This window comes from Macrobrachium nipponense, chromosome 10 (genome assembly GCF_015104395.2).
Source record: "Macrobrachium nipponense isolate FS-2020 chromosome 10, ASM1510439v2, whole genome shotgun sequence".
Lineage (NCBI taxonomy): Eukaryota > Metazoa > Arthropoda > Malacostraca > Decapoda > Palaemonidae > Macrobrachium > Macrobrachium nipponense.
Genome location: NC_087204.1, coordinates 21,113,237 through 21,129,074, shown reverse-complemented (window position 1 = coordinate 21,129,074; position 15,838 = coordinate 21,113,237). Strand labels below are relative to the sequence as shown.

At 37.6% G+C, this 15,838-nt stretch overlaps 1 protein-coding gene across 6 annotated transcripts in view; it reads right to left on the bottom strand.

Moving 5' to 3' along the window:
• LOC135223457 (guanine nucleotide exchange factor DBS-like) overlaps window positions 1-15,838 on the bottom strand; it is a 743,217-nt gene that overhangs the window by 20,486 nt on the left and 706,893 nt on the right. For all 6 annotated transcript variants that reach the window (XM_064261873.1, XM_064261874.1, XM_064261875.1 and 3 more), the window contains 5 exons: window positions 15,670-15,838; window positions 14,535-14,648; window positions 13,541-13,732; window positions 12,003-12,209; window positions 11,332-11,568 (listed from right to left, as the gene is read on the bottom strand). The exon at window positions 15,670-15,838 is cut by the window's right edge and continues 98 nt beyond it. In XM_064261873.1, the coding sequence (XP_064117943.1) occupies window positions 11,332-11,568; window positions 12,003-12,209; window positions 13,541-13,732; window positions 14,535-14,648; window positions 15,670-15,838 (919 nt within the window). The remainder of the gene's footprint in view (window positions 1-11,331; window positions 11,569-12,002; window positions 12,210-13,540; window positions 13,733-14,534; window positions 14,649-15,669) is intronic.

The window sequence follows — 15,838 nt, the reverse complement described above, 5'->3', positions numbered from 1 at the left end:
CTGTCGACAGGCCGAAACAGAGGGCCCTGAACTGATAAATGCGGCCCTGGAACACGAATCTCAGGAATCTTCTCGATTCCGAATGAATCGGAATATGAAAATAGGCGTCCTGAAGGTCTATGGAAACCATCCAATCTCCTGGATGAAGCGCTGCTAATACCGACTGGGTCGTTTCCATAGAAAACTTTGTCTTCAGGACAAAGACGTTCAGGGCACTGACGTCCAACACCGGTCTCCAACCCCCCGTGGCCTTCTTTACCAGGAAAAGGCGATTGTAAAATCCTGGTTCCTGAGGAGAGTCCACTAACTCTATGGCCCTCTTTGCCAGTAAAGCGAGAACTTCTTGATGGAGGGCAGCAAATTTTTTGGAGTTCTCCGAGTAAGCTGATAAATCCACAGGAAATTCTGTGAGAGGGGGGTGCTTGATGAATGGAATGGTGTATCCTTCCTTCAGGACCTGAACCATCCAAGGATCCGCTCCGAGATGAAACCAGGTCTGCCAGAAAAGGTGTAATCTGGCTCCTACTGCTGTGTGGAGGACTACAGGCCTACTTCTTGATGGAAGAGGGAGTGGTTTTAGACGAGGCTCTACCTCTCCCACGAAACCTGGAGAAAGATCGAACGGGAGCTCTCCCTCGAAATGGTTTAGGAGCTTCCATTGAGGGAGCACTCTGAGAAGCAGAAAGAACCGGAGCTATCTTCCTGGGCTTCTTCACTAACTGCGATAAAAGATCCTGGGTCGCTTTCTGTGTTAAAGATTGAGCGATCTCGCTCACAATCTCTTGGGGGAAAAGGTGCTTCTTGTCCAAAGGAGAGAAGAGCAAGGCAGACTTCTGGTTCGATGAGACCCCTTTCGACAAGAAGGAGCACCAAATCTGTCTCTTCTTCAACACTCCAGAGGCGAAAATGGCAGCGAGTTCCGAAGCTCCATCACAGATGTCTTTATCGATACAATCCCGTACAGAGGCAAAATCCTTCAACTGCTCCTCCGAAAGTCCAAATGACTTGACTTTCCTGGCCAGCGAAGCAATGGCCCAATCCAGGAAGCTAACAACTTCAAACACACGGAAAACACTCTTGCAAAGATGATCCAGCTCACTTGCCGAAAAGAAAATCTTAGCAGTATTAAGGGCTGATCTACTAGAAGAATCCACGAGACTAGAAAAGTCTCCCTGAGCGGAGGCAGTCACACCCAGGGAAAAAACTTCTCCTGTGTCATACCAGACACGGCTCCTTGACGAAAGTCTCGAAGGGGGAAGACAGAAAACATTTTTCCCCTGTTCCCTCTTCTCTAAAAGCCAAGCGTTAACTTTCTTGATAGCCTTCTTAGCCGAAATCGAGAGGACGAGACGCGTGAACGAGGACGAGGCGTCAGGCTTACTGTCCTTTTTCCACTGCGAACTAGGAGAAACTGGAACGGAAGGCGCAAAAGAATCTCCAAAGTTGTCAACGAAGAATTGTAAAAGAAGCTTATACCCCGGCAAATGCTTGTCTTTTTCTGTAAGTACTTCTTCTTGTTCTTCCAGATCCGAAGCTTCCTTCGACGAAACTGGAGAACATTCCATCTGAAGAGGAATCCTGTTCGGCGAAGTCACACCAATATGCGCCCGAGGCGGGTGCGAGAAAGCAGGAGAAGACGTCTGAGCCTGTACTGAGACGAATCTGAGCGGCTGAGCTGGCGGCTGCGTTGGCGGCTGAGCTGGCGGCTGCGCTGGCGGCTGAGGTGGCGCTCGAGCGAGAGCCTGACGTGGCGCCATAGACGGAATCAGGAAAGGAGTCTGACCAGGCGCCTGAAGCGGCGTCTGAAGACGAGTCACATGGAGAGTCTGAGCCTGAAGAGGCGACTGAAGAGGAGCCTACGAAGAGGACTGCACAGTAGTCTGCGGAAGATGTAAGGTGGTCGGGAGCGCATTCGGGGACGAAAGAGACTTGCCAAAAAGCTCCAAAATACTGCCTAACTTGGCATTCATCTGTTCAAACACCGAAGGTTGAGGATCCACCGACGTAGAAGGCGCGGGAGGAGTAGAAGGATGAGCCACAAACACGTCTGGAGCCGCAGGAGTTATCGCTTGAGGAGGCTCTGGGGAAGGCTCCGAAGGAGTGTGCATGTTCGGCTTCTCCAATTCTATGAGAGAAGGGCGATAAATTGAAACCGCCGGAGAAAAGGCTTCAGGCTCCTCCCAAAAACTACAAGAAGGTTCGGCAGCCGCCACCTTCTTGGGAACCGCAGCAGGCGAAACATCGCGAGACCTTTTCAGCGGTCTAGAAGTCTTATGACGCCAACCTCTATAAGAGGAAACATCTGAGCTTGAGTCGCTTGACGAAAAACACTCCCTCGCAACACCTTTCCAATGGTGAGTGACAGCATCCTGGGATATGGCTACAGGATTGCTTGAGGGGGCGACTGCTCGGGAGCAGATCCCGCTCGCCTCCCTTCGGTTTTCGGCATGCCTCCTCCCAGGATCTGGGGAGTTTGACAGGGGCCTAGACCTAGGAGAACGAACGGGCCGAACAGCCACCTCCTCCACTACACTTGCACTAAGTAACTTATCACACTTAAGTACCACTTCTTGCACTGTCTCACCCACTTTCTGCATAGTGGTGAGGAAAGAGACAAATTTCGAGTCCATATCGGCTCGTAATACTGACACGGGATCGGGATCGGGTGATACAGAGTCGAGGGCAGGAGAAACCACTACGGGGTTAATAGGATCAGGATTAACAGAATTCAGAGGAATATCCTGGCTACTCACTGACTTAGAAGAAGATCTCTGTGAAGCCTTTCTGATTCTATCTTTTTCTAACTTTCTCATATACTTTACAGTGCCTTCCACTCCTGAGATGTTAGAGACTTACATTCTTCACACGTATTCTCAAAAGAACATTCACGTCCCCTACAGCTAACACAAGTAGAATGAGGATCAAGTGAAGCTTTAAGAAGTCTAGTCTTACACCCACTACTACACACCCTATACTGAATAGAGCCGGTGTCAGACATCGTGAAAAAATCAAATTAATCCCTAAAAAGGACAACAATATCAAAACCAAAATAACTATAGCGCTAGCAAAAAGATCAGTAAACTCAAGGTACATCACCAAAAGGAGAAAACCAAGATGATCAAATCCAAATTCCAACCAGCAGAGGAACCGTGTTATCGGTTCCAACGGCAGGAAACTTCTGATTTATTGTTGGAATGGTTCCTGGTACCCGGTAGAGGGTGGGAGTAGAGGGATCACCTGTCAAACCATTAGCGCTACCGCGAATTTCAAATTCTGCTGTGACGTCAGGAGACGACCGCTAGATGTAACCACCGGGTAAGTTATATAAGTGAAAATCATGTTTATTTTAATGGCCACATGTAAAATGCACTGGTGATATGACCACCGCCAAGAGAAAGTATTATAACTAGGCTAGAAGCATATCTTTCATAATATAACGTCTCTTGTTTTAAACTAGTTATGCATTATAACTTTAAAACTAAAACATTACAGAGTTCATATGATAAGATACAATATGCCAGTGATTAGACAAAAGACATGTCTCCTACCAATATATTTCACAAACAATTATAAAAATGACAGGTCTGATCACTGAATTATCCTAAAATTTAGCCTTAAGGTTTTATCATTATGAGCTAAGGTACAAGGTTTAAGCTTGACAATGGGCATTGCTACAGCCATAGGCACTATCACCACCATCTAATTTTAAAATTATCTATGTGTGAAATGTTACAAAATACTTCAGAAGTTTCAGTGAAAGCTACTTAACCTGCAGCATGTCAATAAACAACAATCTTAGTTCATTTTTACAATTTATGATTACGCAGCTAACAAACATTTGACAGATAAAATAAAAATGGAACTAAAAATAGCTTTTCTTGTGGTTGGTGATAGCAAAACATCAAAAGTGACATACAATAATTATACACACTGTATGTGGTAATCAGCATTTTTACAGCAAAATTGACCATGCAAACATTTTCAAGATTAAAAAGCATATCCCTACCTTGTAGGGACTGGGAAACAAGCTTACACTGAAGAATATCAATTAATGACTTTACTAAAGAAAATGTGCTGTCTCTATCACATCACTAACAACAATACTATTCTAAATAATCATCACCTTATCAACAGGAACCCTAATACAGTGACAACTCCAGCCATTCTCCATATGTGAATTGAGTACAGTACACAACATATCAGATTTCTGTATACTTATAAACTATTATCATTATATTTACTTGGCTAACACTGTAGATGTTATGCATCCTTGAATAATCTCTTTAAAATGTTAAGTGTAAGGTTAAATTCAATTCAGGCTAGAAACCATGAGGAATTACTGTTACCAGTTGTGTGATACCGGATCTTGAAAATGCTCAAGTGTAGGCTATACTATCAGACTCTGTTACTATCAGAAGGCGAGACCACTGAGGCATCACACTTTCAAACTGTATTGTATATAGCAGAAAATTCAATTCAAAGACTGTTTACACTGCCTGACCTACTTTCTCTACTTTAAACCGATATATTTTCAGCATCAGCATATACTCCCCTATCACTACAATCCACACTGGAAATATAAAAAAAGAACCTGCATTATCTGTGAAACATGAACCATTAATCAAAAGGTAGAATTATGTTCAGTAACCAGTGTTACCAGTTTAGCTATTTTCTTGCAAAACCTGGAGGATTTCGTGGGCAAATCTCTCCAGCAGGAATAATGACAATTTTGAGCATGTTATTTGACAGTTTCCTGGGAAATTTCACTCCGTAATTCATATATGTAATGACCCCAGGACAATGAATACAGATATTGAACAAGCACCTAGACTGACTAATACATGTACAACAATTATTTAATTTACCTGCTCTTGTTGTTATTGCTCACAATATATTAGAACTGAATTACCTGTCCACTATTCACATAAATAATGAGACTTAAAACCTGACATATGATCAGATATGATTACTATAATAGCACAATACTTGTATAATAAACAATAGTATGTATTTTAAGTATCAACTATGAAAGATAAATAAAGAAAAATTAATAAAAGAAAGTATGATATGTATTAATAAAAATAAAACAAAAACTCAAACTGTGAAGTGAGACTTATGTCCACCTGTTTAACAGAAATGCTTTGGTATCAAGTTTGAACTTCTGTAAGTATTAATGGATCTTTCCATGACAGTGACACCCAAGGATTTTAACCTTGTATGATGCATCCATCTTTGTGGCATGTTTAATTCAAGACCGTTGGAGATTACCGTAAAAACAAACAAAAGACTGTAAATATCATAAAGATAATGACCCTCGAGAAATATTAGTTCTAGAAAACAACCCCCCAAAACCCTAACTAGGAAAGATCCATATCAATGGTTCAACTACAAGATCAGGAAGAGCATTCCACAATTTGGTGATAACAGGAATAAAATTTCAAGAAAACTGTGTGAAAACAACTCTCGCTGAATAAAAGACAAGATTGTTAGAATCAACTGCTATTGATGGTGGATGATATAAGTCTTAGAAAATCTAAAAACAAAGGATGATCAAAATTATTTCTTATCTTATAAAGCATGAGCAAAAGTCCTTCATATGTTGTATGGCAACCTTTTCCTTATATATGAATTTAGGAAAGATCCTGAGAACTGGCTTTAATCTATATTGGTTATTATGCTTTATATTTCTGCAGTATTTTGTAACTCCAGCTTTTTAAACCACTGTACTATTGAGTTACTGTGGCACTGTTCCATTATTTCAGGAAACACATTCACAGAGAAATACCATATAATCATATATCATCGTGTATATATAGTGCATACACAAAGAGATATACAGGCAGTCCCTGGGTTACGACGGTGTCGGCTTACGACGTTCCGAGGTTACGACACTTGTCAATAGACGTTATTTCCAGGGTTACGACACATGTTCCAGGGTTACGACGCCTACAACGCTCATCTGGGAGATGAAATATGACACCAAAAATGCAAAATAATCAATATTTGAAGATTTTTTTTATGAAAAATGCCATAAGAATGCAGTTTACATAGTTTTCAATGCACCCAAAGCATTAAAAGTAAGGTTTTCTTAAGATTTTTGATGATGTTCCGGCTTACGACGATTTTCGGCTTACGACGCGTCTCAAGAACGGAACACCCGTCGTAACCCAGGGACCGCCTGTAGTGTCAGTTATACAGGACATTTGCTTTACCTGATGCTTGTCATTCTTGTAACAATTCCTTCCTAGTAATAAATTGAATTATGTGACAAATTTGCATATGTACATGCACCTTATACGTAAATATGTCTCATGGGCAGCTGGACAATTGTTTACTCTTAAACAATAAATTAATAGAAACTTAGTCTGCTATTATTTGTTGTAGTGTTCTGAGCTCTCCTTGGCGAGAGGTACAGACAAATGCACCATTTTACTACTTAATATGAAAGATAGGCCATCTGAGAAGTTTAAGTGGTTTGTACTTCCTTTTATGAAGAAGACTGACACTGTCAAATAACCTGGAATGGGGGCAGGGGGAGGGAACCATTCCAAAATCATGTTCATTTTGAAAAGTAATAACATCTGGGTTAAACCTGTTAAATCTACGTATTGTAACCCTTTTACAATACGTACACATTTCTATGAATTTTTAAATATCAATCAAAAGATAGTCACACACTTGCACATACTGTTACCTTCAACTAAGCTATGTTTTACTTTCATGTGTATAAAACAACACACTGTTTTATTTCCAATCATCTTGAAATAACACGATTGGGGTGTACCAATTACAGTGGGTCTTGTGAGCTTCACTGTACAGTAGACTGTATTTAATCATTTTAGCAATAACCTTTTGCCCACCAGGTAAATTACTTCCTGCCTTAAACTTTTAAGATGTTCTCTTTGCTCTTTCTACCTAGTTGTTCAATGTTAAATAAGCTTTGTTCCATGTTTTGGAGAGGTGGATATCAAAGCAAGGTAAAGGAAGTTGAGTATCTATCTAGGTTGAAAATACAAAAGGGAACATGAAAAGTAAAGTGCAGAAAGTAATGCAGCTAGCAGTCAAAAGGACGATGTCATGAACCTTTACTATTCAGGGTCAATCTTTAGAGAATGATTAGCTAAAAGTAGACAGATATATCCACCAGATTACAAATACTGAGAAGTATAAGTGAATGGGGATGGTTTTAAATTCATTCAATCCTGACAGTGTCCTTCAATTTTTAAAAAATTATTATTACAATAATAATAGGGTGATAGTAAATTTTCTACACTCTGAACTTTAAAAAAATTCCAATTAAAATGTTCAGGTGTCTGATATGTCATCATAAATCTTGGCAAAAGTTTACCTCTGTCTGACACAATTCTCTGTCCTGACCTCCCAGCAAAGCATCTACTAACATTACTAATTACAAATACGTACGACAAACTTGTACAGTTGATGAAAAAAACTTGCAGAAAAAATATGCAATAACTAATACAAACACTGCATTGTATTCCTGAACTGAGAGTGGGTTAACAAATTCACACTTAAAATGGAATAGCAATCAGCATCAGAACATAATTCGGAAACACCCACCAGCTAATAATCTAAAATAACTGTAATTTTTGTATGACTTGTCATTTGCTTGACATAGATCATTAAGCATTACAAGTTCCATTTTTCAATAATTCCAGCATCTTAAAGTGGCATATTTATCAGATGTCTATTGTTACTAGACGGACAGAATACACAACAATTTCTCCTTGACTATTTGAGCACAGCCTTCTCATCAAAACACCAATATACTATACTATTAACTTTTATATAATATGCTCGAAAAATTCATCACATTCATTACTGACACTGGTGTACAGAACCGTTTCAATCCTTTGCACTTTTCCTAGCAACACTATGCCCTCTATTGCACTTTTCTCGGTGCAACCACGTACACATACATAAGCATGTAATTAAATTAAACGGCAAAATTGGGAACAAAATTGCACTAGATGTCAAAAGTTGGAATACAATTGCACAAATGCAAATGAATGCTGATAACTATCAGGATGAACTTCAAAAAAATACCTCTGCTCAGCCAGGTGAACAACCTGAGCACAACACCAATTTGGTAAGTGTTAAAATTACTTTCCTATGGCACAATATTGAAAGGTGTATGAGAGAGAGAGAGAGAGAGAGAGAGAGAGAGAGAGAGAGAGAGAGAGAGAGAGAGAGAGAGAGAGAGAGAGAGAGAGAGAAATGTTGTACAGCACGACAATTTCAATTTATTAAATATACTGTCTTATTGCATGACTTTTGTTTTTCAGTCATTGGATAAAACAGTAGAGTGCAGCACAGTAGTCAGTAGTATGTACATACAACTGGCTAGCAAAATAAATGTATAACTCATGAATTGTATGTATTGTACTGTACACAGAAAAAGGGATCAACTGAAAATGTAAAAAATATAGGAGTCTTCTACATATGAAATATACTATACTAGCACTGCATTTACATGTACTCTATCATTCAACATACTGATAACCTGGTAATTGTGTTCTCATCTTCATACAAATACATTGCATACCATGTGGATACAGTTCATGAAAACAATATCTTTAAATGGCGTATGTTTGAAAAGTCTTTATTTGATCATGAATATGTAGTTCTGGTAGTTTAGGGTAATGTGACAACATTTTTGAATGATACATTCTGGTCGCTTATTTCTTTGGTTCTTCACAATCGTTTAAGTTAGTGGATATTTTCATTAGGCTAGTCAGGGTTAAGGCAGGATTTTTTTATTGTTTAGGGGTAGCATACCACAAGCTAGCATGGTCAATATTCCTTTTCCTTCAATGTGTATAAACTTACAACTTCCCTTAGATGTATTGATATAAATGATTGACAAGTTGCCTTGTATGCCAACAGTTTAAACTAAAAGTAATCTTTTGTATATATGAAAAGCATCTGAAAGGTTTATTGGAAAGCAAAAATGATGCAAGTTTTAAGCTAAATCGAGTGAAAGTAGGCATTAAAAATTAAAGCATACATTATATATATGTATATATGTATATATATACACACACATATATATATAAAAGAATAAATGTCTTTTCAACTATCAATACCTTTAGAAATGTGAATTTTAACGTTCACTAAAATGGCATGCGAAAAGATGGCAAAATAAAATGGATTTACAACAGCTGCTCATTAGAAGGAGATTTACCAGTGCTATTGAAGAAATTGAACTCTTAAAATGCTACTGACAGCGCCAACTATAAGTAATTTGTAATTAGTGAATATTATTGCCTGCACTAGTAAGTTCAGTGGTGTTTCCTAAACTGAAACTGCTTTTATTTTTCAGTGTAACTACTGAAGATAGAAAGCTAAACATGTATAGGATAAAATTGTCAGTTTCATGTATGGGAATACTGATGAATGTACGTAAAACTACTGTAAATATACAATGCAGAATAAGTCAACGTGAATACCTAAGATTTTATTTCAGCAATTTCTTTTAACTACACAAACTTGGATAAAGACATAAAAAAACGACAGGGGATTTTGCCACATTAAACGGTGCTATGGTGCTGACGGTGCAGCAGTGCCTCTGAACTTCTATATTCACTGGATAACAGTGTAGTATCCTGTTCCACTTACTTTTGCTCCTTGATTCACTTTTATTTGCAAGAACTGAAGAGATTCAATATGTGGATGGATCCCATATAATTCTGGGGGTAATCTGATAAAATTGGTCGAATTCATAGGATCACCTGTAAAACTTTCTCTTCGACGCACTAGTTTTACTTGATGCAAACGACTAGGATCCTCTACGATTGGTCTCAGAAAGTCCACCTCTTGCCCAAAGCATACAGTTACTGGACGAGGTCGACGTATGATAACTTGGGCCCCTGGCTTCAGACGTAATATCTATTCCAAGAATATATTCTTTGAAAAATTTATAAGCAAGTTAATTTTGTAATTTCCTCCAACAAAGATCTATTGCTGTAACAACGCTGGACGTTAACAAGATTTCCTCTATATACATAAAACATACTTATGGTAGAAGTGACTGTAAATTCATGTTAATTTTCAACATACAAAGTCTGAAATATTACTTTAGTCATGAAGTCGCAAACTTTCTGGATGTTATTAAGCATTTAAATCATATTAAAAAAATTGCATTCACTTTCTCCATTAGAGAACTGCCAAATGTTAAAAGCCTTCAGAATGCACATGATATATTGTTTACCAAAACCACATTACAATTTTACCCATCTAAGAAAGATGCACATTATCATACACACAATTTCCTTAATGCAGCATTACATACAAATACATAGTTTTTCTTTAGTTGTAGCATCTGAAAAAAAAGCCTATCTTCTGAAAAAAAAAAAAAAATTCAAGCCTGGCCTACCCTAGTTTCAGGACCCATTACAGTAATATTAAATCAAAAGGTAACTTTGAAATAAGAAGTGATTCTTCGGGTAGACAACTTTATAAGGCTTCTAGAATTTAAGGAAGTTACTGGAGTACGCAAGAAGCACTAAAGTTCTTCAAGTGTCATCAAAAGACAGTAAATTGTGAGATAAACCAAGCCAATGCAACAACAGAGAGCAAAGCCTCATTGGTGCTTGTTTTGTGTATGTTAGCATTTGACCCCTGGGAACCTTTCACTGTTGTAAACAACAGGATAAAAGTTATATAAATTTTGATATAGTATCATCTTTAGCTGCATTGCCAACCTGAATTGCTCGTAAGGATATTTTTCTATCATGCATAATTTACCAAATATGTGGGTGAGTAAGTTACTCCATTATAATTCAAAGAAATGATTATTAAATGGAAAATCAAGTCAACAGATACCCTTCATTAAGTTCTTTGTGCATATTTACATTAGCGATTTCAAAATAAAATGATAAGATATATAATTTTATGTATATGACACATAAGCATCAATTACTGGTAAGAATTACTTATCAAGCACAAGAAATAATGCTGTACAATACATCCAAAGTTACAATGGTGTATTACTTGTTTAATGGAGGAAAAATGGAAGAAAGTTTAAATGAGATAAATTTCTCGCCTCATCTTCACTTTCTATTTGCCGACGATGACAAAATCCGCACCAAAACCAAGCCAGATAATCAACCTCTAGACCTCCAGGACGAGTGTCTCCCACCGCTCGTGCCAAGGAACGGTCAAGAAAGATAAATATTAGCAACACTTAAATTTTCAGAGATCAACAAGAGTATCTACTTTTTTACCTTGAACAGCCACACAAGATTTAAAACTGAACAATCTACGTACACAGAGTACCATATGGATACTCATAAACTACTGTAAAAGACTCACCTTAGGTAAGGTGGAAGCTTTTCTAATGCTCTTTGGAGATTTTGGTTGATCGGCATGAAGTGGAGATGCTGGATGTGAGTGAGGATGAACGTTACTATGGCCTTGAGGATAATGCAATGGCACTGCAGGCTCTGGTGTTACAGCATGTACTGGCCGTGGTAGTCGCGTTGCAAGCTTTTTGAGAGAGCTTTTTCTTTTCTCACACATCATCTGCACATCTTCAATACGCTTTAATACCTGTAATGAATAAAATATGTTTCTAGTAATAGAGAAATCAAGATACCTTAAAAGATTATCATAATTTGACTACAAATTATTCTTTGGGGATTTAACAGTGAGCTGTATAAATTGGAATATCACTACATGTACCATTTCATTGAGAAAAATATAAAATTATATTTTACTGACAAAAATCTCAATAAGCCAGTCCGAAAGCAGCCATAAATTAGACAGATCTAGTACTAATAAGTCATGCAACAACAACACTTAAAACAACATATCTGACTACAACATAGAACAACCTAAAACAAGATTTTCTCAGTAGCCTACTACAGGAATTTGTTGTAGGTTTATGTTGCAGCGCCACTCTTTTTACAATATTTTTATTCCATTATTTGCTGTTCCTGATCAAAGGGTAAGTCCCATGAAGAATTTTGAAAAGTTTTAATTACCTGCTGTACAAGACCTTTGGTTTCTGGAGTTATAAATTCCTCAAAAATGCTCCTAAGTTCATGTGATGACCCTAATCTGCTGTGGTCTGATGAGGCCATAAACTCTTCAAGTTCCCTTAGTGCTTCCTCAGCAAACTCTGGGGCTTGACACCGTTCAATTTGTTGTGAAGCCAAAAGTTCCACCCCTTCAGTACACCATTTATTGGCCTGCAATGTGTATCAGAAAGAAATAAACATTAAGGGAAGAATCAGATTCTATTAAAAGATTCTAGCATACAAAATATATCAGTATTTTTCTTCTCTCCCATTACTGTACCTACCATGTATGGATTTTATCCTGAACTTCATTCCAACCTTACAAGGCAACACTTACAGCATACCTTGTAATTTTCATCTGTTCCCTTCACCTCATCCAACTTAACCGCCCAACTTCTTTAACATTACTTTCTACCTCTTATCTACATACTAATTAATTTTTTGCATCTGCCCTAAAAGTTTAGAAGTGTAAATTAGTGGATACATTAACCTTATGATAATAATGAGTACTGTTCACCTTTTGAACCATGATTCTAATTACCAATAGTATAACTTAATGAAAATGAGATCTTTAAGAATGTAGTACTGGATGATAGGCACATGGTTTTACATTCACATGCAATTCCTTCACAGAATGCACTTCAAAGATATTTCACGTGTAGAGCAACACTTGCCTCACCACATCTAAAGAATTTTACAATAAGCAACAATCTAAAAAGGGGATGAAATAATTGCTTACCCCTTAAAAAATAAAAAGTAATTTATTACATATTTTGAAGAGAAATGGAGTGAGGTCACAAAGACTAAAGGTCATAGGTTATATTTGTAAGAATGTCTATATGTCTGCATTGATATTTGTGATATACCCACAATATTGTGACCATGAATACGAATAAATTAACTTTTAATCTTAAAACAGTGCTGCCCTCCATACAATAACATAAATAATGTATGCATCTTTATCTTCTAATGTCACACTTTCATCACCAGGATAGTAATCTTTATGTGTGATTGGATCTTCATTAGAACAGACAATGAAGTGCAAAGCTGCATCCAAAACCAATGTGACAGAGAGGTACAAACATCATGATAAAAACTTGACATCATCTTTTCAACAAAATTAAAATTGCCTTCACTTAGGTTCTTTGAAAGGCAACATATACTTCTCTTCTACATTATTAATGCTATCCTGCAACCCCAACAAAACTGGAAATTAGATTCAACAGTCTTGTTAAATTATTTAACGAGAAAAAATGTAGTACCTGTGATAATTCTCATGAAAAGTATATAGTATAAAAAATGGAATATGCTGTAAGTAGCTCAGTCCTTAAAAGAACACTCGAACACTACTTGACATAGATGTGCTCTATTCAGGGAGCCCTACCTGAATACTACTGTATTATGATGATTACTTTATCATGAAACATGAACCTGTTCAACTGTTAAAAATTTTGCTGATGATTAAAAAAAGTTACATTTTTTTTATACAGTGACGCTCTTACCCTTTCAATGCGCTCTTGAAGGTCTCTACACTTGTGTAGGGTTTCAAGGCGAGTGGTGATGCGATCATGGAAAGCATCTCGCATCCTCACCAATTCAACGCACTTAGGCTGAATAGAATCAACAGCATAATGCTGGCTCTCTATTAATTGCATACCAATAATACGTAGTTCCTCTGCCTTTTCTAGTTGGTCCTGCAAATAAATGAAAAATGCTATCAATATGAATTTCATCTTAAAGAACTTTTCCTTTGGCTGAATCTCTTCCCTAAAATTACCATTTTCATATATAATGCAGTATTGTATAATTGCAGACCATCTCTCAATTAAAGAGGAGTATTTTGTATGATGTACTGCAGTGCTAATCACGTCTAAAGCTAGAAAACATTTTGCTAAATGGATTACTGCAATATATACTTAAAGCTTCCACTGTAGGATATTTTCTGATAAAACTTTTCCATAAATTACTGTATAAAGTTTGTTAATGTTTGAAGGGAATAATGTAAAATACCGAACAGCTTCAATATATTCCATATGCTTAACGTACATGAACAAAAGATCATATCATTGATCATGCCATTGTTAGTATTGTACTTGTTTGCTAATGTATGAAATGACTTTTGGAAAAGACCAATACATGTACAAAGTTACATGATCCCTAGCCCCATGTGGTCTACAAAAGTACATTTGAAAGACTACTTTGGAGATTCAATGAAAAAGATTACAATGCTTCTTCAACACAGGAAGTTTGATGACAGTTACACAGCTGTTTCCAAGACAGACTTGTATCAAATTAAGCTTTGGCATCTTTCCTATTTCAAGTTGTTTCTGCAGTTTACAAAAGATCTTAAAGTCAATGATAAAACCTAATACACACAACCCATATTGTGCATATTTCTATATTCATCACTTCATGACATTACAAAAAGTCTTGGTTTAGAGTTCATACAGTATACTTTTACACAAACTAATGAGTGAATATGTGGAAGCAACTTACTGCACACATCATGTGGAAGTCTTGAGCCTCTGCCAAGAGCTGGTCCACATGGGCTACAGAATCTCCAACCTCTGACATTCCTGATAGCTGTTTTAGTGATTCCTCCAGGCATGTCTAGAAAGAAAAACAAATTCTTAAGATAAGCATAAGAAGAAAAATTTGCTACATTTGAAAAAACAATGACAATAAATGAATCTATTAAGACGGTATGCACTTACGTGGACATAATTACACATTATATCCTTTTTTCACTTCACAAACTCCCCACAGTTACTTTATTCATACCAGCTGACAAATTTTCCCACAGCCACACTTTCCCCTTTACAGTACTTTTTACACGCAGGACAATTGGCTTACCGAAATACAGAACACACAAAACACAAACACATGTACTACTCACCTCAGACTCAAAAAACAATGCCCCAACTACCAAGCAAACAAACACCAACAGCTTGAAAACAACACCACAAATCATACGCCAACTCCAACACTCCCCGACCCCAACTGCCAACTCACAGACTACAAAAACTACAACCAACCTCTTCAACTTCACCACAACCAGACAGACACACGCACAACAACTTGACAACACCAAAATCACTTGTAACATACCCTCGCCACTGCTATACTTCGCGATCGCCACTAACAGACACACTCTTATGCCTGCCATTAAACCACTACCATTCATCCCTCCACCAATTTTGCTCTCTCTTTCACGCAACCCTCGAAGACGTGGTCAAATCTAAGTTACCATTACCACTCTTCCATAGCGTTACCTAAGCATGCATACACAAAGTGTCAAGTTTCACAAAGTCCTCCCCCATACTGCTTATGCAATTCAGATATAGAAAATTAAAAATCTCTTAAGAGATAAAATTTTTTAGCTGTCTTACCTTAAAAAATGAAATATTTCTATCAATCATTACCTACGATAGAGAAGGAATTAATTTTAAACAATCAGGAGGAAGTTTAAAAGGCATTTCAAAGCTGGAGTGACTAGCACATCTGCTGCTTGGAGAGTGTAAAAAGACAACTTCTCTACAGTGCCTCTCTTTCATTTACCTGTAACGAAATCTACAGGCAAAACACCAATATAAATATGCTGCACAATTCGGCCAGGAAATCTGGAACTTACCTGCAGTTCTCTGAAATCGGTTTCAAATCTCCTAAGCTGGAGACACTGAGTAAGACGGCCCTCATGCCTCGTCCAGAACTCATCGAACGTTCTCTCCGTCTCCTCGAGTTGTACCAAAAGGCGCTCCACTGCCGTCACATTGATGAGCTTGTCAGGGCAAAGGCGCGCT